This window comes from Terrapene carolina, unplaced genomic scaffold (genome assembly GCF_002925995.2).
Source record: "Terrapene carolina triunguis isolate 2854851 unplaced genomic scaffold, T_m_triunguis-2.0 Scaffold67, whole genome shotgun sequence".
NCBI lineage: Eukaryota > Metazoa > Chordata > Testudines > Emydidae > Terrapene > Terrapene triunguis.
Genome location: NW_020664418.1, coordinates 52311247 through 52337941, shown reverse-complemented (window position 1 = coordinate 52337941; position 26695 = coordinate 52311247). Strand labels below are relative to the sequence as shown.

At 46.3% G+C, this 26695-nt stretch overlaps 1 protein-coding gene across 9 annotated transcripts in view; it reads right to left on the bottom strand.

The window, feature by feature from the left end:
* Positions 1-26695, bottom strand: part of PPIP5K1 (diphosphoinositol pentakisphosphate kinase 1) — a 114623-nt gene that overhangs the window by 34504 nt on the left and 53424 nt on the right. For 5 of the 9 annotated variants that reach the window (XM_029910721.1, XM_029910725.1, XM_029910724.1 and 2 more), the window contains 5 exons: positions 25441-25557; positions 24692-24856; positions 21895-21985; positions 13537-13659; positions 4571-4633 (listed from right to left, as the gene is read on the bottom strand). In XM_029910721.1, coding sequence (XP_029766581.1) covers positions 4571-4633; positions 13537-13659; positions 21895-21985; positions 24692-24856; positions 25441-25557 — 559 coding nt within the window. The remainder of the gene's footprint in view (positions 1-4570; positions 4634-13536; positions 13660-21894; positions 21986-24691; positions 24857-25440; positions 25558-26695) is intronic. The other 4 variants (XM_029910723.1, XM_029910727.1, XM_029910726.1 and 1 more) reach the window with 3 other exon arrangements.

Sequence of the window (26695 nt, the reverse complement as noted above, 5' to 3'; positions counted from 1 at the left end):
CTGACAGGTGTTTGTCCAACCTGCTCTGATAATGGAGATTCCAACACCTCCCTAGGCAATTTATTCCAGTGCTTAACCGCTCTGGCAGTTAGGAAGTTTTTCCTAATGTCCAACCTAACCCTCCCTTGCTGCAATTTAAGCCCATTGCTTCTTGTCCTATCCTCAGAGGTTAAGAAGAACAATTTTCCTCCTTGTAACAATCTTTTATGTACTTGAAAACTGTTATGTCCCCTCTCAGTCTTCTCTTCTCCAGACTAAACAAAACCAATTTTTTCAATCTTCCCTCATAGGTCATGTTTTCTAGACCTTTAATAATTTTTGTTGCTCTTCTCTGGACTTTCTCCAATTTGTCCAGATCTTTCCTGAAATGAGGCGCCCAGAACTGGACACTCCAGTTGAGGCCTAATCAGCGCAGAGTAGAGCGGAAGAATTACTTCTTGTGTCTTGCTTACAACACTCCTGCTAATACATCCCAGAATGATGTTTGCTTTTTTTGCAACAGCATTACTCTGTTGACTCATATGACCCCCAGATCCTTTTCCGCAGTACTCCTTCCTAGGCAGTCATTTCCCATTCTGTACATGTGCAACTGATTGTTCCTTCAAAAGTGGAGTACTTTGCATTAGTCATAGAATCATACAATTGAATATCAGGTTGGAAGGGACCTCAGGAGGTCATCTAGTTCAACCCCCCTGTCCTTATTGAATTTCATCCTATTTACTTCAGACCCGTTCTCCAGTTTGTCCAGATCATTTTGAATTTTAATCCTATCTTCCAAAGCACTTGCAACCCCGCCCAGCTTGGTATCATCCACAAACTTTATAAGTGTACTCTCTATGCGATTATCTAAATCATTGATAAAGATAATGAACAAAAGGTTCAACAAGGACAAGTGCAAAGTCCTGCACTTAGGATGGAAGAATCCCATGCACTGCTACAGACTAGGGACCGAGTGGCTAGGCAGCAGTTCTGCAGAAAAGGACCTAGGGGTTACAGTGGACGAGAAGCTGGATATAAGCCAACAGTGTGCCCTTGTTGCCAAGAAGGCTAACGCCATTTTGGGCTGTATAAGTAGGAGCATTGCCAGTAGATCGAGGGACATGATCGTTCCTCTCTATTCGACATTGGTGAGGCCTCATCTGGAGTACTGTGTCCAGTTTTGGGTCCCACACTACAAGAAGGATGTGGAAAAATTGGGCAGAATCCAGCGGAGGGCAACGAAAATGATTAGAGGGCTGGAGCACATTATTTATGAGGAGAGGCTGAGGGAACTGGGATTATTTAATCTGCAGAAGAGAAGAATGAGGGGGGATTTGATAGCTGCTTTCAACTACCTGAAAGGGGGTTCCAAAGAGGATGGATCTAGACTGTTCTCAGTGGTACCAGATGACAGAACAAGGAGTAATGGTCTCAAGTTGCAGTGGGGGAGGTTTAGGTTGGATATTAGGAAAAACTTTTTCACTAGGAGGGTGGTGAAGCACTGGAATGGGTTACCTAGGGAGGTGGTAGAATCTCCTTCCTTAGAGGTTTTTACAGTCAGGCTTGACAGAGCCCTGGCTGGGATGATTTAGTTGAGGATTGGTCCTGCTTTGAGCAGAGGGTTGGACTAGATGACCTCCTGAGGTCCCTTCCAATCCTGATATTCTATGAACAGAACCGGATCCAGAAACAATCCCTGCAGGACCCCACTCATTATGCCCTTGCAGCATGACTGTGTACCACTGATGATTACTCTCTGGGAACTATTTTCCAACCAGTTATGCACCCACCTTATAGTAGCGCCATCTAGGTTGTATTTCCCTAGTTTGTTTATGAGAAGGTTATGCGAGACAGTATCAAAAGCCTTACTAAAGTCAAAATATACCACATGTACTGCTTCCCCCCATCCACAAGGCTTGTTACCCTGTCAAAGAAAGCTATCAGGTTGGTTTGACACTATTTGTTCTTAAATAACAGTCAGCATGGATTTGTCATCACCTTATTATCTTCTAGGTGTTTGCAAATTGATTGCTTAATTATTTGCTCCATTATCTTTCCAGGTATAGAAATTAAGCTGACTGGTCAGTAATTCCCTGGGTTGTCCTTACTTCCCTTTTTATAGATGGGCACTATATTTGCCCTTTTCCAGTCTTCTGGAACGTCTCCCATCTTCCCTGACTTTTCAAAGATAATTGCTAATGGCTCAGATATCTCCTCAGTCAGCTCCTTGAGTATTCTAGGATGCATTTCATCAGGCCCTGATGATTTGAAGACATCTAACTTGTCTAAGTAATTTTTGACTTGTCCTTTCCCTATTTTAGACTCTGATCCCACCTCATTTTCACTGGCATTCACTATTTTAGACATCCCATTGCCACCAACCTTCTTGGTGAAAACCGAAACAAAGAAGTCATTAAGCACCTCTGCCATTTCCACATTTTGTTATTGTCTTTCCCCCCTCATTGAATAATGGGCCTACTCCGTCCTTGGTCTTCCTCTTCCTGCTAATGTATTTGTAGAATGTTTTCTACAAATCTGTCTGGCTCCAGCTCCCAGCCACTGGATCTCATGTTGTTTCTGTCTGATGGATTAAAGAGCCCTATGCTCTGTGCACTTTGTTTCCCCAACACACACTGCAGGTGCCCTATTTCCCTCTATAATATCTCTATGGGCATCAGGCTGCTGTTACAATGGAGGGTGGCCTATCGAAGGCTGCTCCACAAAGGAAGAGCTTGGCCTGCACGTCAGAGTGACACATGCTTACCAAACTATTTCCAGAAAGATACTGGAATGAGCCATGCAGCAGCTCCCTTTGCACAGTCCACCTGGCAATTTCTCCCATGGTCTGACCTGCTTGGAGACTCAGTATGTCTACGCACCAGAAGCTGTACGCAGGCTAAGCTACCTGAGCTAGCATGAATCCCACTAGTGTGGGTAACAACAGCAGCGAAGACAGCACAGCGCAGTGTTCAGAGTGCACTAGTGAGCTGAGCATTACTCAGCATCTGTGTCAGGCTTGAACTATCCATACTGAAGCCCACGCTGCCCTGTCTTCCCGGCTCTTGTAACCTGAGCCAGCGCAAATCCAGCCAGCACAGGCAGGCTAACCCATGCAGAGCTTTGGCTGTGCAGACACACCCTTCAGAAACTAGCCAGACCGCACCTTTGTGCTTTATGATGGTTCTTTTCTGATCTTAGACTCATCTTCCAGATCACAGAGTGTTTACTGAGCACCAGCATTCAGGTTGAGTGGAGACAGTCTAACCCTAATAACTCCTAATAATCTGCTCCAGTCCCAGCCACTCCCTATCCATGAGGAATGGGGAGGAATGTTAGGTGTAAAACAAACTTTTTCTGAACATTTCTGTTCAAGGCTTAGAGAGCAAATACTTGTGAGCCATTTGACAGTTAGACCAGGAGAACCAATTGTCTTCATAACATGTACAGATGCACAGAATCAGCATCAGGTTAGGAGCGACACAGAGGAGGGGAGTTGGAGCACACAAGGAGCAGGGCCACTCTCCTCCTATTCCTTGCTGTTAGGGTGGGGAGAGCAAAGCAGACTGCACTGCAGCTGCCCTCCCTCCTGGCTATGAAGAGGGGAACAAATATGGAGTGCAGTCTCTGAATTTCATGGGTTCAGTGGGGAAGATTTCCCACAGCAAAGGAGCAAGGCGCTGCCCCTCTGAATGTCAGTGAACATTCCATGACCTTCCTTCGGGACCATATTTGTTTGTATGTGATTAAAAGTGAATTCTCCAACGACACCATGCTTGGGGTAGGGTGCATGTGAAAAGGTGAGACCAGCCCTACCAATGCCATCATGTCGGGTGGGGGATGAAGAGAGATGGGGGAGAGGGGGGAACATGAGAGGGACCAGTATTACAAGCGACTGTGCAGGTGGGAGACCAGGAGAGAATCAGAGCTACCAAGGCCACTATGCTGAAGGGCAGCTTGGCTAGAGGAAATGCTAGGGATCCCTGCTGTTTTATCCCCTTACTCTCACCTCAGTAGATTGCATTTTCCATGGCCACCAGGTGGAGGCAGCCTTTGCCTCACTTATTAACGCCATCTAACCCCAGAGCTGCCCTTGCTCTTCCTCCGCTGCCACACACAGCAGACTAGGGAGCCAGTCATTGCTGCTCTCAGGATGCAGACTGTCAAGGCAGATTGTGCTCCAGAGTTTGCACAGTTATGCCTCCCCACACCATCAGTGAGATGGAGAGAGAGTGAGCATGGGGAAGATGCTGACGCCAGCACAGAATTTGAGGCTGCTAAAGGATCCAATTCTCATTTGCTCACATTCGGTTGGTCAGTCGAGGTGCAAACACCTCTGGGATAAACAGGCTGCCAGGCTTCTAACAGCCTGCCCAGGCCTGGGCCCCTCATAGACAATAACACAAAGTGAGCAGGTTAGTCACAATGAGACAACAGGGAGAACGGTAGAACAGTTGGACACCAGATACACAGACGCACAGAGGAACATGAGAAGGCTGAAGGGAGGGGAACACAGAACGACGTGCAGAGAGAACAGAACGTGAGGATGAGGTTAGAAGCGTGAGAAAACGTCAAATCAAGGAAGCAAACGTACCATTAGTCGGATGCTTTGCAAACGACACAGAAAATCGTTTTACGGCTGGCATAGACAAGAGCTCTGAGGAAATAAAAACAGATCATCTCAGTTAACAGCCTGCTTCTAAGGAGCCCTGAGACTTTGCATACTTACAGCTATACCTGCCTGACAGACCCCTCACACTTATCCATCTGCCTGACCCCCAGACACCCGCTCCCACTTGACACGTCTCCTGACACTCCTTACACCTGCAGCATTGACAGAGTCCTCCAGACACCTCTTTACACCTGCTCTCCGCCTCCCTTGGACTTATGCCCACTAACAGTCTCCCTTCCGGATACCCTGCAATGCTCTCACACTTCTTCAGCCCCGTTCTTATACACAGGAGGCACTCCCTGCCCTCCTACCTCACTTTGCCTAGAGAAACTCTGAGTTGTGCATGGACTGGTCCTACTAGAGATAGCTGGGGGAAGAGATAGGGCTCTTCTGCACAAGTGACCAGGACATTCTCAGAGTCAGTAAAGCACAAAACCACAGAACAGAACGCAGCAGCACAATATAGGCCAAGCCACTCGGAATTTATTGGGGAAAAGTGAAGTGCCTAAGACTGTTCTCCTCTCACAGGAGCAGAAGATTCAGAGTAAAGGACACTGTAGCCTCAGCGTGTCCCGTCCAGAATCTGTGCTAAGCAGAGAGCTTTATGAATTAAAAAGGAAAGTCAAATTTACAACTGAACAGAATAAGCGGGTGCCCCCACACCTCGCTCCACAAGGCATTCCCAGATACAGGCCAGGCATGGCCCCTCAAGCACAGCTGGGCCCCACAAGGATCCCTTTGGGCATGAGCCAGGCCAGGTTTCTGGCCACAGAGGAGGCAAAGCTGTCTCACATGAGTTATGTAGCTGGGGAGAGGGGGACTGAAAACAGATGGTGCATAAAAGGGCTCAGCTTTCATGGTACAGTTTTGTTATTTCCATAATCTGCCAGAGAAGTCTGCACAGTGAAGCATAGGGAATATTGCAGGTAGCTCCTCAGAGCGTGTGGGAAGGAACAGGCCAGCAGAAACTTAAGAGAGAAAGAAGCTGACTGGATCCATAGCTTGGGGAACAGAGCCCAGCTGGTCAGACTTCCAGGTTTTCATTTCTCAGAGTCTCTCTTTTATACTTCCTTTTCATCAGAGTCGTAAGAGCTACACACACCCTTGCCCTTCCACAAGTGGTCTAATTCAGCTGGCATAAACACCATCTCATCCTCGTGTCCACATCATGCTGCTGGCTAGGTTTACGGAAATACCTCTGACTTGCCCCCACAATTAATTTTATCCAAGGGCTCACGGACATTTCTGTATTTCCCTTGCTGTCTGGATTGCCCTGAGACTAAATTGCTCTGTTTATTCCTGGGTAAGTGCAGCATAGGTAGAAGCAGGACAAGATTCCCATCCACATGCACTCAAATTGGAGAGTGTTTCTCAGCCTTGACCCTGTAAATCAGCTCTAGAGGTGACAGTGACATTCAGTCTCCATACCCCACTCAACAGCCGGTTATGAGGAACTGGCCTGAGGCCAACCAACTCACTTCACAAAAGGAGATACCACTGATGACTTTCACTCACTAGTGGATTGTGCTCCATCACATCAGTAATGTAGAGGTGAAAAGCTCCATATCCTATTCCCAGTCCCCAGCAAAGAGACTTTTAAAAGAAATAAAGCCAATTCAACTTCATAGAGCAGCAATGAGTCTGTGGAGGAAAGCACTACAAACAGGGCACCATGTACTCTGCAATTCAGCAGCCACAGAATGAGAAGCAGAAGCTACCACTGGTCCAGAATTGCGCTCCAGAATCTTAGGGTGTGTCTCTGGTTTAATCCAAAGCTGTTTGACGTGCATCAGGTAACTCACAGTATGCAAGTCGCACCAACAGGATGCGCATGGAACACTTGTTCCATTTTCAATTCACATTATGTGAACACACTGCAGCAGTTTGCTGCAAACTCAGGGTGTAGTGTTGTGGAGAGGTCCTTTGTTTTGCTGCTGAGCAGCATGCATCCTGGGATTGTTTTTGCTGTGAATTGTGGGAAGCCAGGTAAGTTCTATTTTTTTTTTTTTAGATTCTACATTTCTGCATTCTCCACTCCATCCTTCCTTTCCCGACAGCCTTGTGCTATTTTCAAATTGCTGTCAGTCAGCATGAACTCAACAATGCTCCATTCCGCTATGGTGACAACTGTGAATATTCAGAGCCTGCCCGGGCTGCATTATAGCACTAAAGTCAGATGAAATTGGCATTTCACTTTGCCAATCACCCCACAAGCAGGAGAATATTCTATGGCAGCAGCAGGAGAACACACTGGAGTGGGGGGAGCAGGATGAGGAAGAAGAGGATGCTGTGGACCTGTGTGAACTAGAGGACCAGTTCCTGAATGAGTTACATGGTTCTCAGCACAGTCTATGGGCCTGGGAAACCAGTGTGGATTGGTGGGCGAGGACGTTCTGCAGGCCTGGGATGACTAGCCGTGGCAAAAGAACTTCAGGGTAGGGAGGGCTACCCTTTTTAGAATTATGTTCACACTTTGGTTTTGCTGTTTTGTTTGTGTGCTGGAGGCACTTCTGTGATGTTGGTAAGGTTAAAAGGGGGGTTATGGGAGGCTTCAGGGGCGAGCTGGCTAGTAATTCTCCCTACACCCCCATTAGGCTGTCCTGATTCTCTAGGCTGTTACACTGGGGCAGAGGCAGAGAATGCCTGACTAGGAGACAGAGAATGCTCATATTAAAAAAGGTAAAGAACAGACCATTGAGATATGCTGCGAAGTTATTCACTAGGATGGTTCCCCCAGAAATGCTGCAGGAGTGGAAGGAGCTTGAAAGCTATACCTGGGGCATGGGCAAGCATCCATTCCCGACAACATGCAAAACTAAACTGAACAATTTCCCAGTCTTAAGTTCTACTATATCTCCCCAGCAGACAGAGAATAATAAATAGAGCCATACAATGATCATCAGTTAGAATGCATATTACGGGGCATTTGTTCCTCAGCAGGGAGCAGCTTGCATGCCTGGTATAGGCAGTTGCAGAACTATAGTATACAACACATCACTTAAATCAGCCTCTGTACAAGATAGCTATTGTAACAGCTACTTTTTTAAAAAGCTCCAGAGGCAATCCTGACAATTACAGACTGGTAAAAGCCTAACTTCAGTACCAGGCAAATTGGTTGAAGCTACAGTAAAGAACAGAATTATCAGACACATAGATAAATACGATACATTGGGAAAGTGTCAACAGGCTTTTGTAAAGGGAAATCACGCCTCAGCCATCTATTAGAATTCTCTGAGGGAGTCAACGAGAATGTGGGCAAGGGTGATCCATTAGATCTAGTGTACTTGGACTTTCAGAAAGCCTTTGACAAGGTACCACATCAAGGGCTCTTAAGCAAAGTAAGCAGTCATGGGATGAGGGGGAAGGTCCTCTCATGGATCAGTAAGATAGGAATAGAAGGTCAGTTTTCACAATGGAGAGAGGGTACCCCAAGGATCTGTACTGGGACCAATGCTGTTCAACACGTTCATAGATGATCTGGAAAAAGGGGTAAACAGTGAGGTGGCAAAACTTGCAGGTGATAGAAAATTACTTGAGATAGTTAAGTCCAATGCAGACTGTGAAGAGTTGCAAAGGGATTTCACTAAATCTGATGACCGCGCAAGAAAGTGGCAGATGAAATTCAACAATAATATGCATTGATAAATGCAAAGTAATGCACATTTGAAAACATAATCCAACTATACATACAAAATTAGTTGTTACCACTTAAGAAAGATCTTGGAGTCATTGTGGATAGTTCCCTAAAAACATCCATTCAATGTAGAGGAATAGTCAAAAAAGCGAACAGAATGTTAGGAGCCATTAGGAAAAGGCTAGATAATAAAACAGAAAATATTAGTGCTTCTATATAAATCCATGGTACGCCCCCACCTTGAATACTGCGTGCACTTCTGGTAGCCCCATCTCTAAAAAGATATTAGTACAGAGAAGGGCAACAAATTATTATTAGTGGTATGGAACAGCATCCATATAAGGAGAGATTAAAAATACCAGGACTGTTCATCTTAGACAAGAGATAACTAAAGGGGAATATGATAGAGGTTTATAAAATCATGACTGGTGTGGAGAAAGTGAATAAGGAAGTTTTATTTATTTACCCCTTCACATAACAAGAACCAGGGGTCACCCAATTAAGTTAGTAGGCAGCAGATTACACAAACAAAAGGAAGTATTTCTTCACACGATGGACAGTCAACCTGTGGTTCAAAAAAGCATTAGATAAGTTAATGGAGAACAGGTTCATCAGTGGCTATTAACCAGGATGGTCAGGGATGCAACCCTATGCTCTGGGTGTCCCTAAACCTCCAACTGCCAGAAGATGGGACTGGATAACAAGGGATGGATCACTCAAAATTGCCCTTTCTGTTCATTCCCTGTGAAGCATCTAGCACTGGCCACTGTTAGAGACAGGTTAATGGCCCAGATGGACCATTGGTCTGACTCAATATAACCTTTCATATGTTCTTATTTATACCTCATGTAAACTATGAGCACTCACCAAACTCCTTTTTCTGTAACAACTGTCTCTGTAAACTTGATTTCTGCAGAAATGAATGCTTTCGTTATTCAGATCTGTTGAGGGAGGGAAGGCGGTGTAGAGACTGTGGCTTCACCAATCTAATGGCCACGTTGAGGGCAGAAGGAGGGGGATGGATTCAGTAGTCAAGGTAGATAAGGGAAGAGGAAAGGAAGACAAGCAGATGGGCAAGTGGCCTCCATGCCATGGGCCTGAAAATGGTCAATAGTCATGGCGTTAGCACATCACAGAGGCTGATTGCCTGGTGGAGCAGCCACCATTTTGGGAAACACTTTGGAGGGCAAGGGGGCAATGGGCAGCATGAGCCAAGGGAGGCGGGGGCTGGATACTCGGAAGGGCTCCTAGCTCACATCTGCCTACAATGGTTGCGGACAGCAATGTGGTACAATACTAGATTGCAGAATTACATGCTGAAGTTCTCTCCAGGGAATGTGCCTTTTCAGTCCCAAATGGGTTTCTGTCTGGGCCTTGGATTCAGCCAATGCAGGGCAGGAATCGCGGCCCATTGCAGGAGGGTGGGACTGCAGCTAGCTAGCATGAGGGTCCTGAGTCCCAAAAAGATCCTGGCTCTCAGGAGACAACTCCTCTCTGGCGTCCTCCTGCTCATCCTCTGATGGGTCTGGTCAGTCTTCATCGGGGGTGGAGTGGGGTGTGGGCAGCAGGTCCCAAATGGTGTCTGTACAGGATGGACTAGAGTTGTGTAGAATCCTATCTAGTTCATCAGAAAATGCACAGGTCACATCCCCTGCCATATTGCCTCCTTTTGTCCCATGCTGTAATGTACTTTCTCCTGAGCTGCTTGCTCTTTATCTGGCACTGCTTGGCATCCTGGTCATGACCCCTTGCAGACATCTACTTTGCAATGTACACAAAAAGGTCTTTATCCTAGCCACAAGAGCTTCCTGAACTGCCGCTTCTCCCCAGATGGCGATGAGATCCAGGGTCTCAGCCCAGCTCCAAGCGGCTGCATGAGGGCATATTGTGGGGCTTCTGGAATGCTATGATGGTCACACTGCAAAAAAATGATACACTGGAGTCCAGGAGCAAATGGGCAAAATCTGGTTCTGTGTCAGCTTCTGAAAGGAGGCGGTACAGTCCTCGAAACTTGACACCAGAGCAGGGAGGGCACAGAGGTAAACTGATAGGTTATAGTAACGGTCAACCTGTAAAGCCACTGGAAGCATGTAAAAAGTAGTGTGCAACAACTGCATCCACACAAACAATAGCCGAACTAATTTGATTCGAAGCAAATGTTGTCCACTTTGCAAGAACAACTCAGGGTTTGCGATAAATGTGTAATTAGTGAACAGTGATGGGATGGCATTGCATGTATTCAAGTGTTTTCAAACAATATTAACTTGATTTGATCAACTATAAAGCCCCTCCCCCCCCCCCCCCCCCCGGTGTAGACAAGCCCTTAATTTTATTTTTACTGTTCCGTTTCTAAGCTGTTGTCTGAACTGCCTCACTCACCTCTATTGATTGGTAACTGAAATCTAAAGAAGATAATTAACAATGCTGGTATTTAAACCACTTCGCAGAAACACTCAATCAAAGGGCTTGTCTCACTTTCCAAAGTGCCTCCCCCAGGAACCAAAAGCCTCAACAGCTTCCTATGCAGCTGCTAAAACCTCCAGCTTCCACCTCACAACTTCCACAATGCAGCTTGTTGGCCCTGGCAGAGCAGAAAAGCATGGAGACAATGAGAAAAACTAAATTTAACACCAAAATAAATAATTCTGGGGCAAGTGACTTGATCAGGTTAGTCACCTTCATACTGAATTAAATACAAATTTACCTTCTAACATTTATTTTATGCTGCCACTCCACAAAAATGCCAAAGAACGCAGGGACCTTGCCACAGGATTTAGACCCAGCCTGCTGGAAACTGCCCAGGGCCTTGACTATAAGCAACCAATGGTACCTGCCATTCAGAATTTGTAGACAGGCCCCAGCTGCCCAGCATACATGCTGCAGCATTCAACAGGCAGTGAATGAGCACAGGGCCAAGACTGAGGAGACCTGGATTCTATTCTTGACTGCTACCAGCTTGCTGCATGCCCTGCACCAAGTCAATTCTCTCTATGGGAAGAATACTGCCTTTGAACTTTGAAAGTGCCTAGGAGCTACAGAAGAAAAAAAAAAAATACCAGGACACAGGCTATTCTTTCCAGACCCTTCACCTGTATCCCTACACTGGATGTCTTGAGCTAGCCTGCCTTATACTGGCAGATTGGCTCTGGGACCTATTGCATAACCAGCACAGCTTCTCTTTCCCAGCCACCTAGGGCAGCTCAGAAGAACGGATAGGAAAAGGTTGACAGAGACAATGTGGTTGAGGTAATATTTTTTTTTAATCGGTGAGAGAGACAAGCTTGAGTTACACAGAACTCTTCTTTAGGTGTGGGAAACTTATCCAGAGTGTCACAGCTAAATACAAGGTGGAAGAGATTGTTTAGTGGCTAAACACATAATCTAAGAGATCATTCAAGATGATGTGGCCTGTTAATACCTGTGCAGTCACAGGACAAACAAGGGGGGTTAGCAAGCTACAGATTGTTGTAAGAAGCTGTAAATTCAGTGTCTTTCCTTTTTAGTGTCTAGCAGAGAGTTATGAATTTAAGCTTCCAAGCTCGTCTTTTGAAGTTGTTGTGCAGGTTTCCTTTGAGGATGAGGACAGAGGTCAGATACAGAGTGATCACTTTGTGAGAAGTGTTTGCCCAGGGGTGATACTGGGTTTTGGTCTTTTACCTTTTTCTTTGTGAGTCTGAGCATAGTGATCAGCTGGTTACACCCACATAGTTGCTATGGGGCAGTTAGTACACTGGATGAGATACGCCACATCATGATGTGGCGTGTTAGACCCAGGGATCCAGACAGGTGTGTTATGGGGGGCACTGATCATCATACCCACCCTTTCTCGCCAATACCTTGGGAACAACATAGCTAGAACACCACAGCAAACAAGGAGAAGGTTTTGCAGTTTCCCCCAGTTTGCTTTCTTGATATCTGCCACCCTTATGCTGCATTAGGGAATTCCCATCCTTTATTCAGCTCATGGAGACAAGCTTCCCTATTACGTTCTACACCACAATCAGTGGCTGTGCAAATGATTATGACTTTGACCAGGCAGCAGATCAGCTCATAGTCAACAAAGACCTGGTATTATGCAGGAGACTCTTGTAACAAAGACGGAAGAGCAGCACAAAAAAAAAAACAAAAAAAAAACCCCTCAGACTGATCAATACAACGTTCTCCATGAAGTTCCAGTGGGTTTGTGGTTTGCAAATGCCCTCCCCAGAGTGCTTTGCCAGACCAGCTCCCTCTCTTTATTCCATTCTGTCCCACTCACAATGGGCCATGGCCACAAGAACTGAGATAACATGGAAAAATAAACAATCCTCCAACTTTACCCCACCTTCACATCTCCCAGAATATCCCAGCTTCTACACTAAGTCCCTAGAGGCAGAACTGCCGCACTGTGTCTCTCATGCAGTGCAATCCATAGGTGCTGGAACTAGGGTGCTGGGGGAGCTGCCATACCCCCTGGCTTGAAGTGGTTTCCATTATATACAAGGTTTATGGTTTGGTTCAATGGCTCTCAGCACCCCCACTATACAAATTGTTCCAGCACCTCTGGTGCCACCACACTAAGTGCTGTATAAAATACAAATGACTATTCTTATTTAATGTGTCAACCGGACAGTTCCTCTTCACTGACAGAGTACAGGCCAGCACTTAAACCAATGAGCTGAATGTTTGATTTTATCAGGTCATCTTCATTAGGGATTCAATTGCAGATTTTTCAGGCAGCTTCTGCAGTGAGTGAGTGATAGTGATGAGAGTTTGCAATCTCCTCCCAGCATCCTACCCACCACCTGCATCAGCACCTCAGGTGTACAGAAGTGTCTGGATGTGAGTGCATTCCAGAGAACGTTCTCCCACAGATGCCCTCCCCAACATCACCAGCCTGACCCTACCATGCATGTCATTCTGCTAACATGGGAGCCCCAGCTCCACAGAGCCATATGGAGATTACTTCTAAGCCCATAAGAAGACCAAGTTAAGCAAAAGTGGGACCGTTTGAGACAAGCAAGCTGATCCTCTAAGCATACAGGGACAGACCAATGGCCCATTGAGCTCAGTAATCCACCTCCAAAGAGCAGGTACTGTCAGCTTGCTTGGAGCAATACATAACAATTCAACTGTGACTGTGGTTAGTGCAGGTGCAGAGGATATTCAATTCATTCATGTCTAATTCTCTGGAAAATCTTACTACAGCTTTGCCTCAGTAACATCTTTAGACAGCAAGTTCCACAATTATCTGCTACACAAAGAACATTCATACCATCTTTGTATGTCAGGCTGGCGGCGAACTTTTTGCCGTGGCTGCGTGCGTAGTCCTGAAGGTTTGGGGCACTGGAGGAGCCTCCGAGCACAGTAGTGCTAAATAGTCCTGTACACTGCGACCCTGGAAAGGTGTGGGAGGGCATTAGTATTACGTCTCCACAGCATGCAGCTACAGACGACATCAGCAGAGTTAGCGGGGGAGAAGTAATCTGCCCCGTCTCCAGGAGAGGAATCTCCAGAAGGGCCTGATGCCGGAGGAGGCAGCAATCCCCTCCAAAGGAGATCAGCACTGGGCACAGCATTGGGATCTTGGTATTTGGAGATGAGGAAAAGTTGCCTTACTGCAAGATAACCAACCATGCAGGGTTTACTGTCACTTAGCTTTCCGCCTCCTGACCCAGGAGACCCATGTTGACGAGTCTGAGCGCTAGGATATCTACCCTCCATTTCAGTTATTTAGGATACCTAATCCCCTTAATACGTAAGCACCAACTGCAAGCACTGCCCCTCTGCCCTCCCTCCAGTTCTCCTGTGCAGGGATTTCGCTAGTTCTGTAGGAAGCAGCCAGCACTGCAGCACAGAGGAGGAGGAAGCAGGGAATAAATCTAGAGAGGAGGGAGTGTCTTACAGCCCAATCAGGATTTTTCAAATGAAACGAGGAATCTGCTGATCAGGAAACAGAGAGCTTTCTCATCGCTCTACTGAGTACAGAGAAAAGACTGGACGCCCAGCTGGTGATGCGTCACTATACCAGGCACTGGGCTGCTGGTGCCAGACCTCTACCCACCAGCACTGGGGAAAGAAATCTATCCAGAGAGCCATTTTTCAGGTTTTCAGATATACAGGCTGCTGCCCCTGATAAGTCCACAGGTCCCTCCAGTCCAGGATTCTGCCTTGATGTTTCAGAGAAAGGCCAAGTGACCCACAATGCTCCTCACCAACTGTGAGAAGCTATACAGGGCACAGTCCTGCCTGAGTCCCGAGGCTTGCAAACCATCCATTTATGCCCCCACTGTCTCTCTGCAGACCTACTTAGGGCTTTCTCTTTTCTTTCTTGGTTAACACTTTCCAGTTGTACAAAAGAAAAACCACCCAAACAAAACTAACCCAACCCTAATTAAACCATGGCTTTGCTTTCTGCATCCACAGTTACATGCTCAGCTAGAAATCTGTTCTAAAAAAAAAAAGAATCACAATGTATTAAGCCAAGAGTTTTGTTGAGAGTCTGAAAATGACTGACACATATTGTGTCATTCTGCCTGTTCTGGATGCCTCTATAAAAGTATGTTTCTCCATAACATTAGGAAAAAGTTGGACATTAGGAAAAAGTTCCTAACTGTCAGGGTGATTAAACACTGGAATAAATTGCCTAGGGAGGTTGTGGAATCTCCATCTCTGGAGATATTTAAGAGTACGTTAGATAAATGTCTATCAGGGATGGTCTAGACAGTATTTGGTCCTGCCATGCGGGCAGGAGACTGGACTCGATGACCTCTCGAGGTCCCTTCCAGTCCTAGAATCTATGAATAAATTAAGTGTCCTAAATTTTTACTATCCACAATTAATTGTTGGCTCTTTTTTCCAGGCTGTTGGCAGTGCATATCTAGATTAAACTTACATAACAGTAGGTTTATGACCTTTTACATTATATGTAACTATAACCTATAAACCCAGAAGAAGGATGGTCTGCAGAAAAGGCAGATAACTAGGAAGTCATCGTTCTATTCCCAACCCTGCCACAGACTCATTGTGTGCAAAGTCACTCAGGTCAAAATTCTCAAAAGGCGTCTCTGATTTTGGGTGCCCAAGTTGATCCCTTAGGATTTTCAGACGCGCTGTACACCCTCAGCTCCCATTGACTTCTGTCAGAGTGATATGAGCTCAGCACGCTGAAAACCAGGCACAAGAGGTCACCATCTGGACACTCAAACACTGGTCTTTGCCTCTCAGAGCCACAGTGCTCCCTGGAATGCTTTGCATGCCACATGGTAAGGAATGTGGCTTAAGTGGTGGCTTGATGGTTGGGCATTTGGAACATGGTTCATGTCAGTTGAGGAAAGCAATTTTGTTTATCCATATTGTGATCCAAAACTATTAACTGTGGATGCAGCAGAGTGTAAGCCCCTGCTCCCAAGAGGGGAGTCCCCCCAGGAGTGGGGCAGGTGCTACACATGCCGCTCTCTCGCCCTCCCCCCCCCCCTTTTTTTTTTTTTTTTTTTTTTTTTTTTAACTCCTTGAACAGTACAGGTCCAGGTACCTACAAGCTGTTGACTTTACACTGATCTAAAGTTTTCCTCCTTTTTTAACTTGATAGCATTCTATTCTCCGCACCGCCACCGTTCCTCATGATCATATATGATTCAGCCCTTTTAAAACCCCTGTTATGGGAGCGGTTTCATGGACATCTCATGGCATGTTGATTACTCACCCTGAGAAGCATTTCTTTGGATTGAGTTTAAATTTATTGACCTTTAATTGACTAACCCTTGTTCTGAAATTATGGGGCAGCATCAAAACTCGGGACTGATCAATTTTTGCTATTATACCCATAACGTCACTTCAGACAGATTCCCTTTAATTCATATTCCCAACTCCTTTTTTATTCCCCTAGAGTAAATGCAGCAATTTTAGTCTTTGAGTCTGTCATCAAGTACCCACACTAACTACCCTCACTGTTCTGTCTCTGGGCCTTCCAAGCTCAGTTCTTCTACAGCCAAGGCACCCAGCACTGGACATACTGATCCAGATAAGGATGTACAGTGATGGCCTATTTTTCTATGCTAACTTCTATTTGCTGCTGTCTTCACTGAGCTCCTCAGGGCCTTAGCAGAAGAATTCTTCATCAGAGTACCCTTGCTCAGAGAATTGATAGAGGGATGCAGAATCTTTCCCACCCAGAGCCCTGCTTTGTACCTAAGACTGAACGCAGACTCCTCACCCCAAGAGATGATCCCTTCAGCTGGAGGTCTGAACCTTACCGGGAGCAGGCAGAGTGATGAAATTTGGCACTGTCATTATCTGTTCCAGAGAGAAACAGGAGCTCAGTCTCCAGGCCTCCCAATTTGCCATTTGACACCAGTTCTAAATTCCCCATTTAACTCAGAGATTCCCCTGGTGCATCTATGGAACATTATTTTGTTTTCTCATGTGTCATCTGATTTTCTCCTCCCTCTTCTTCTCCTGGCTGATCCTCAGTTAACTGCAAAGCACTCTGGGATTTTTAGTGTGTTCACGGACTCACCTCTGCATTCCACCCAGAGACAAATTCCTTTTTCTTAGTTTTCCAAGGAGTAGTGTTTGCTGACTGTGATGCAGCTAGCTTAACACAGCACCTTTCCTGTCAGAGTCTTCATGAGAAAGAGACAGCCTGCAGAAAACAACCTTCCCAAGGAACAGGAATTTCCATATGCGATCACATCAAAGGCCAATTCAGACCTGGAACCATCACCTACTGCTATTCTGGACCAGAAGAGTGGCCCATCCACTTGGTATCCTCCTCTCCCTGATGCACTAGATCACACCATTAGACCATTTAGTCCAGTATCCTGCCTCCAGCTGTAGCCAGGACCAGAAGCTTCATAGAAAGATGTACATTGTTTCCATATCTCACTGGGCAATACTATCCCATATAGGGAAATTGATTCCTAACTCTATAACTCATTCATTTCCTGAAGCAGGACTATGATGACCCCTGTAATTTTATCCTGAAATTGTGACACTTAGTATAAGATGACACTATTTTTCCATCAGCTTTCAAAAGGAGTTAATTCAGTTCATACAACCAGAACAATTATTTGGGAACCATCTGTTGCTGCAAAGCTGCAGAAGAGGCATCAGGCTTGGTCAGCCAGCAAGTGGCTGAGAGGACAGAGACATGCAGGGATGAGAACACCTCCCAGTGCAGCCAGGGGAGATCACAGCTCCCAGAGGATGCGCTTAGAGATTGTGCTACAATGCAATTATGACACCAAACAGCAGAAATAGAACACAAAGAGGCAAACAAACTGTGTAGCAAGAGCTCTATGCCTAATCACTTGGCTGAAGAGAAGGCAATGGAAAGGAAGTGAGAGACAGAGAGAGACAGAGAAGATACATGACTATTCTTGGAGCTGGCTAGCTCAATACAATTGGCCGGGTCAGGGAGAATGAGCTTGTGGAACTGCAATGCTTTTATATGGATCACTTCTCCATAAAAAGACTCTACACAACCTACCCCCTCAATCTCTCAAGCTGTGACTGTGGCCCTCCCCATTTCCAGTGGAACATTTTAAGGGCTCCAGCAGAGCAAACCCAACTCAAACTTACTATGATGATAGCTCGGGAGGGAATGGTACCAGCCCTATACCCAGGGTCCTCTCCTGTCTTCTCCCTTTTGTGTTTGTAACCATTCTGGTTTTATACCAGAGTACTAGAACTCATCCTTCTCCCTCCATGGCAATAGATTAAGAAACACCACCAGCCAGTCACTGGCAAGGCCACTTAGTGGGGAAGTAGCACAGCTTGACACTGGAGCAGGACTTGCTCAAAGCCCAGCAGTAGCAACAGTTGGTAGTGGCTAACAGACCCACCCACAAGAATATGTGCTGAAGCCCAAGCCAGAGGGAGAGGCAATCTAAGACCAGCTGTCCTTCCTACTCCTCCCCACACAGAGAACACACATCTCAGTTGTGAAGGGGATGAATCTAGGTTTCAATAAAGCCAGACAAATGCATTAGGAAGGAAGAGACCCATGAACACGTAACAGATGCACTGTCCCTTTCAATACATCAGAGGGATAAATACCAGGGAGTGAGAGGAGTTTTTAAGTTAAGCGCTAATGCTGGCACAAGAACAAATGGATATAAACTGGCCGTCAAACTAGTGTAGGCTTGAAATTAGAAGAAGGTTTCTAACCATCAGAGGAGTGAAGTTCTGGAACAGCCTTCCAAGAGGAGCAGTGGGGACAAAAAAAAAAAAAAAAATCTAAATGGCTTCCAGACTGGGCTTGAGAAGTTTATGGAGGGGAAGGTATGATGGGACTGCATACAATGGCATGTAGCCAATCTGTGAGTGCGAGTAACAAATACCCTCAACGGCTGGTGATGGGACACTATATGGGGAGGGCTCTGCGTTACTACAGAGAATGCTTTCCCAGGTGTCTGGTGGGTCTTGCCCACGTGCTCAGGGTCTAACTGATCGCCATATTTGGGGTCAGGAAGGAATTTTCCCCCAGGTCAGATTGGCAGAGGCCCTTGGGAGTTTTCACCTTCCTCTGCAGCATGGGGCTCGGGTCACTTACAGGTTTAAACTAGTGCAAATGGTGGATTTTCTGTGACTTGAAGTCCTTAAATCATGATTTGAGGAGTCCAGTAACTCAGCCAGAGGTTATGGGTCTATTACAAGAGTGGGTGGGTGAGATTTTGTGGCCTGCAATGTGCAGCAGGCCAGACTAGATGATCACAATGGTTCCTTCTGACCTTGAAGTCTATGAGTTTTTATGAACCCAAATCCACCTAAGAAGAAAGGCGCATCCCCAGCAACCGTGGCTCCACAAGTAACCCACCAGCACAGATCCCTCAGTGCAGATCCAGAGCCCTCTGCAGAGCAGTGACCATTGGGGTCACACGTGTCGCCCTCACAGAACTGATCACTTGGTGCCGTTTGTTCCTCCAACTTAGTACTGCTGAGACTCTACAGTGCAGATGACTAGTGAGAAGACTGGTTTTGTATTGACAATCTAGTTAAAGATCCATAGACCCAGAGTAGTTAAGGGCCCTTTTTGCACCTCAATGGAGCCTGCAGCAGCAGCCTCTTCCAATACTGAGTGAGGTCTAGGGAAAGCACAAGAGCAGGTAGTCAGGGATATCAGATCTTTATAGAGTACTAAACAGAGGGCCAGCCATCAATGCCTGAACCTCTCTGATATTGCCATATCAAGCATTCAGTCTTCAGGGACAGACATTAAAACAACCTTAACCTAACGGTTCAAAAGGAGATTCCGTTAACTGGGTGAGAATTAAGTTCAAATCCTAAGAGGGGGTTCGTGCACAGATGTGGAGGAAAGACTCAGGGCCTTTTAAAAATCTCTTGGCTGTAGGATGTCTAAGGGCTGGTCTTCACTACCCGCCCAGATCGGCGGTAGAAAATCGATCTCTTGGGGATCGATTTATCGTGTCTCGTCAGGACGCAATAATCAATCCCCGAATCGATGCACGTACTCCACCAGCCCAGGTAGGAGTAAGCGCCGTCGACGGGGGAGCCGCAGCTGTTGATTTGCCGCCGTCCTCACAGCGGGGTAAGTAGGATCAGATAAGTCGAATTCAGCTACGCTATTCGCGTAGCTGAATTTGTGTATCTGAAATCGATCCCCCTCGTTGTGTAGACGTAGCCTAAAAATCAGAGAACAGGGACTTGAACTAGTGCTGCTGCTAGGAGGACTTTGGCCGTGCCTCAAAGGTGACCTGCAAAGATGTTTAAGAAAATCGGTTTGCCCCTACTTTGCCGCTTTCTGGTGTATAATGGCAACCTGAAAGGTCTGAAGCTTGTGACTTTTTTTAACCTTAGGAACATCAGGAATATCAAGTCTGGTCTACCCTGCTTTTGCTGGATAACTTTCTTAGAGCTTAAATGTGAACTCTTCCACCTAAATTAAAGATTCAAAAATCTGCCTCTTTAACAAAGACATCCTTTCTCCTAAACATTCTAGGGTACGTTTACACTGAGATACAAACCCACAGCACCAAGTCTCAGAGCCCAGTCAGCAGACTCTGGCTCGCAGGGCTCAGGCTGCAGGGGTGAAAACTGCAGTGTAAACGTTTGGGCTCGGGCTGGAGCCCAGGCTCTAAGACCCTCCCCTCTCATGGGGTCTCAGTCCAGGCTCCAGCCCAAACTTGAACGTCTACACTGCAATTTTATAGCTCCCCAGCCTGAGGCCCGCGAGTCCAAGTCAGCTGACCTAGGCTAGCTGCGGGCCTTTGAGCTCAGTGTAGTCATAGCCTTAGACTTTGGAGCTCAGTGACCTGCTAAACAAAACCCAGAATTTTAAAGTGTGGTGAAAAATCCCTTTCCCTCTCAATTGCTCAGGTTTCACTTTCTTGCAATACTGTATTTGCACTAGTTCTACAGTGGCCATAGAGCCTTCCAAGGAGACAAGAACTGAATTCATAATGTTAAAGAACAAAAAAAGCAGAATTTTCTTTTGACAAAACCTGGCGGGACTTCTTCATACAACATAAATAAAAGCAACAAAGTGCACATGCTCATTTACTTTCCCTTTGGACTGCCAGACTTTTAGATATAGTAAATATTCCAGGACTGCAGAGACAGAAGCAGGTGCTGGAACTGTCGCCTTCTGTATTGTCCAGAGTGAACACCTCCAGCACCTTGCTGCACAAAGCTGTTTTATGGATAGTTTGCAATCTCCCACAAAAATGTGCTATCCTTCTAAACCATCATTATCTGCATCTATCAAGGTTGCGCTTTGCAGGCAGTCAGCAGCAGAGATTTGGGCTCTGGATAGAGAATTTGACTCTGTTTTTGCAACAGGAGTTCTGGGAACATTAGGAGGCTGTGATCACCAAAATCCAAATTCTGGCCTGACAGGACAGCACGGTCATGGCTTTCTTAACCTTGCACCAAATGTTTGGCTTTACTAGGCAGCATGACAAAGCGCCAACACAATCTGACTTCAGTGCCCAGACCACAGATACTTAACAGTGGGAATCTGTGCTAAAAATACTTGAAAACAGTGCCCAGAAGTTTTTTCCACCAGCTTCAACTGGCACTCTAGCTATGAAAAGCTAACCAGATCAGTGATGGGTGCTATGAGCCGTCACCATTGAACAGACAGTGGTTGGTGAGTGATCTCCATTCCCTTGATGAGGCCAAAAATCTTAACATGAGGGAGAAGGGATTATAGACAACAATCCATCTATGGGAAGAGCCTGGCAAATGAATAAATTAACCCAGCTGTGATACCCGTTTCAGTTCTATACAGCATACCCATTTCAGTTCTATACAGAATCCACGTACATCAACATCTCAGATTTTGGCCAGTAACTTTCCCTCCCTCTGCTGAGGATCAGATAGTGCACCGTGAAATACGCTGCCATGGGAGCAGAAACCTGCTCTGCAATTATGCATCTGCTACAAAAGGTAATGTGTGCACTTTCAGCAGTAAGGACCTTGGCTGCGTGAGGGGCTGAGGAATGAAGGAGATAGAGAACTGTACAGGAAACTTATTGTATGCTGTAACATTACATAAGAGGACATAATACATACACAGACATACATGGAACTTGAGCCAGATGTACATGTGGAGGGATGGACAGACGCAGAGAGAGAGAGAGAGATGTACAGGTCGAGTACAGGCTCGTACCTAGGCCACTTTGCTTCATTTCGGCAGATTGTCTGGAGTAGGAGGAGAAGAGGCGATACCCTCCAGTTTTGGAAGAGGACTCGGACAGCACCTGTAGAAACAAGAGGAATGCTGACTGCACCATTAAGGATTCCTGGCTGCTCTACCCACCACCCTCAAAGGACTTCGCAAATGTTAGTAAGAGGTGGAGAGGATGTGTCTCATTTTAAAGACTGAGGGGAAGGGACAATTTCACAGGCACAAAGAGTCAATTTGTGCCTGATTCTCACTGGCAGTCACAGGGAGTTAAGTGTTGACCTGCCTTTTGCACCTTTAGAAGGTTCCCCCTAAGGAACCTGGCACAAAGCTGAGAATAGAACTCAAGGAGTCCCGACTCCCATGCTCCAGCTCTGATCACCAGAGCATTTCCCCTCTAGGGCACACACACAACCCATGTCAGCATCACCAAGTGCAGTTGTTTCCACATAAGAACAGCCATACTGGGGCCAGACCAAGGGTCCATCCAGCCCAGTATTCTGTCTCTGACAGTGGCCGTGGTAGCAGATGACAGAACAAAACAGGGCAATTTCAAGTGATCCATCCCCTGTCATCCAGTCCCAGCTTCTGGCAGCTGGAGGTTTAGGGACACTCTGAGTATGGGGTTATGTCCCTGACTATCTTGGCTTATAGCCACTGATGGACCTATCCTCCATGACCTTCTCCAATTCTTTCTTGAACCCAGTTATAGTTTTGGCCTTCACAACATCCCCTGGCAACAAATTTCACAGATCAACTGTGTGTTGTGTGAAGAAGTAGTTCATTTTGTTTACTCTGCTGCCTATTAAGAAACTGGGTTCACCAGATGAAATTGCATTATGAGAAGGAGTAAATAACTCTTCCCAATTCACTTTCTCTGCACCATTCATGATTTTATAGACCTCTATCATATTCCCCCCACCATTAGTCGTCTCTTTTCTAAGCTGAAAAGTCCCAGATTTTTTAAATCTTTCCTCACATGGAAGCTGTTCCATACTCAATCATTTTTGTTGCTCTTCTCTGTATCTTTTCCATTTCTAACATATATTTTCGGAGATGGGGCAATCAGAACTGCACACAGTCTTCAAGATGTGGGCATACCATGGATTTATATAGTGCCACTATGATATTTTCTGTTTTATTATATATCTCTTTCCTAATGGCTCCCAACATTGTTAGCTTTGACTGCCACTGCACACTAAACAGATGTTTTCAGAGAAACTATCCACAATGATTCCAAGATTTCTTTCTTGAGTGGTAACAGCTAATTTAGACCCCAGTGTTTTGTATGTATAGTTGGAATTATGTTTTCTAATGTGCATTACTTTGCATTTACCAACACTGAATTTCATGTGCCATTTTCTTGCCCAGTCATCCAGTTTAGGGAGATCCCTTTACAGCTCTTCACAATTAGCTTTGGACTTAACTATCTTGAGTAATTTTCTATCACCTGCAAATATTGCCACCTCACTGCTCCTCTCCTTTTCTAGATAATTTATGACTATGTTGAGCAACACTGGTTCCATTACAGACCCTTAGGGGACCCTGCTATTTACCTTTCTCCATTGTGAAAACTGACCATTTATTCCTACCTTTTGTTTCCTTTCTTTTAACCAGTTACTGATCCAGGAGAAGACCTTCCCTCTTATCCCTTGACTGCTCACTTTGCCTAAGAGCCTTTGATGAGGGACCTTGTCAAGGCTTTCTGAAAGTCCAAGTACACTAGATCCATTGCATTACCCTAGGATCCTCCCCAGACCATGGTTAATTTATTGTGTGCCAATCACCAAAAAGGGACCTGGGATTTCCTGGCTGACAATAATAAGGAAGGCCCAAGACAGCCAAAGATCCCTCAGCCCAAAACATCCCTTCTTGGAGGTTGGGGAAAACAGCTAGAATCAAGGGAGTGACTAGTCCCAGAAAGGAGGAGAGACAGTGCTGAAAGCAACTCGAAGGGGATTTGGATACCTGTGAGCTAAGTCCCCACCACTGAGACAGCCCATCCAGACTGAGCCTGAGGACAGGGAGTAAGGCCAGCCCAGCTCAGTTCAGTTGCCTTGGCAGGACAGTGGATAAACAGTCCTATAAGTATATCGGCCCTATGGCAGATTAAGAACTTTGTAATAAACCTCCACTGCCCAACGCAAATCACAGACGGCAGGCACCACCCCTTCCCATGAGCCTACAGGAGGTAGATAAACTGGAAAGTGCCATATGGCCTAACTTCACGAGACAAGTGCAGAGTCCTGCACTTAGGACGGAAGAATCCCAGGCACTGCTACAGACTAGGGACCGAGTGGCTAGACAGCAGTTCTGCAGAAAAGGACCTAGGGAGCATATGGCTCCGTGCGCTGCCTCTCTCTGCAAGCACCACCCCCGCAGCTCTCCCGGCCAATGGGAGGTGCGGGGGCAGTGCTTGAAGGCAGGAGCAGCGCACGGAGAGAGACCCCGGTCCCCGCCCCCATGGCTGCGGGGCCGCGCTGGCTGCTTCTAGGAGCAGCGTGGGGTCGGGGTAGGCAGGGAGTCTGCCTTAGCGGCAGCCACACTGCATCACCAGAGATTGCAATCGATTGGGAGATCCTCTAGAATCGACCACTCGATCATGATTGACTGGTTGGTGACCACAGCCCTAACTCCTTTCATGGCAGTAACTCAGATCCTGGTGCACTGTTAAAAGGGTAGTCCCAGAAAAATGCAGCTTTTCTGCAATGATAAAACTGAGATCCCCAGTCTGGGCAAGAGGACTAGATCAGAGCAACTGAAACTACACCCGCCCCATTACCTCCATGGACCCAGTTTTCCGGTTGCGGATCAAGGGCGATCTCCGCTGAATGCAGATTGGCTCAGAGGGCTGGGATGACCTTTCTTGCGCTTGGTCTGTCTCATCAGTGCTCTTCACTTTGGAGAGATCCTCCATGCTGCCCTGGTTTGGCTTCTTATCATCATTCTGCATGAAGGAAACACAACTAGCAATGCAGGCCCAGGTGGGATTTATTGAGAGGAAAAACAGGCCCAGCAGAATTCTAGTCAGACACTTGTAATCACACTTTGTTTTATACATCTCCCCACACACAGCCTTGAAACCTGAGACAGACACAAAGTACCCAGCCAGCCAGGAAACTCAATCCCGCAAATGACCCTCAACTGCCAGATAAGCTACTGCAAGAGCAGGCCTGAGACATGGCCACTACTGGCCGACGGAAGCACTGCAGCATGCAGTGGAGCTGCTAGGTATGTGCTTATCAGAGTGTGACTAAGGATTCTGGGTCAGACTGCGCCTGGCCCTGCTGTGAGCACACCAGAGCCTGCTCCGCCAGTATCACAAGGGCTCTCCTGAGCACACTTGGGTCCCAGCCCCTTTTCTAAGGATGGGGGAAGAGGTGGGCCTGTGACTTCATCTCTCTTTCATTAGCACGCTGCTTTCCCCTCAGGGGCAGTGCAGTTGGTGTGCTCCACACCATCTCCCACAAGGCCTGTGCCTCAGTGACACAGGCAGACCCTTCAAACAGGGCACAGTGACTGCAGACTCACTTCTGCTGATGCAGGCCGAAAGCCAAACCCTGTAGGGGCACTTCCATCTTCCTCACATCCCTTCACACCTGGGCTGAAATGCAGCTCCACGTGAAAACGCTCCTCTGAAGATGGGTCCTGAGAAAACAAAAATCAGCCCCACCTTCAGCTGTGGTATTGGACCTCAGCCCTTTCTCCGCCATGCCAAAACAGCACACACCCCAAACACACCGCTTAGGCGGAAATGCAGAAGCAATGAGACAAGCATAGACACACTAACTTGGGCTTTATGTCTCACCCAGCAGCACAGAGCTCAGTATTATGTTTATCACAGTAGCTTCCGGAGGACCCAATCAGGACTGGGCTATGCAAACATACCAAGAGACACAGTACCTGCCCTTCCTTCAAAACTGACCACACACTGGGGAGGGTGAGTCTTACACCTTCCTTGACTTTGGCTTTATAGTTTATGGCTTCCAGGACAACACAGGCCAAGGACTCTCACCCAGGATGCCTCCTGGCTGGGCTACAGCAGATCTTTGAGAAAGACACACCCAGTCTTGATTTGAAGACCCCCTGTGAAGGAGAATCCACCATATCCCTGGGCAAGTTGTTCCCAGGGTTAATTACCCTGACTATTATAAACTAGAGTATAAGGTGGGAAGTTTTATTTGTCTACTTTCAGCTTTCCAGCCATTAACTCTTTTTTTCACGTAGTGGACAGAGATATTTATTGAATACTTCTGTCTTTTCTGCATCATTATTGGCAATTTTATCATCTCTATCTAGTGCAGACTTACACCATTGCTAGGATTTTTTTCCTGGATATTTAAAAAATTCTGTTATTGTCCTCTTAATCCTACTGGCTATAGATTTTTGGCATTGATTCCTTTGTCATCCCGTATCAATTGTCTGCATTTCATGACTAAAAACATAAGAACTTAAGAATGGTCATACTGGGTCAGACCAAAGATCCATCTAGCCCAGTATCCTGTCTTCTGACAGTGGCCAATGCCAGATGCCCCAGAGGGAATGAACAGAACAGGTAATCATCAAGTGATCCATCCCCTGTCACCCATTCCCAGCTTCTGGCAAACAGACGCTAGGGACACCATCCCCGTCCATCCTGGCTAATAGCCATTGATGGACCTATCCTCCATGAACTTATCTAGTTCTTTTTTTAACCCTGTTATAGTCTTGGCCTTCACAACATCCTTTGGCAAAGAGTTCCACAGGTTGACTGTGCATTGTGTGAAAAAAATGCTTCCTTTTGTTT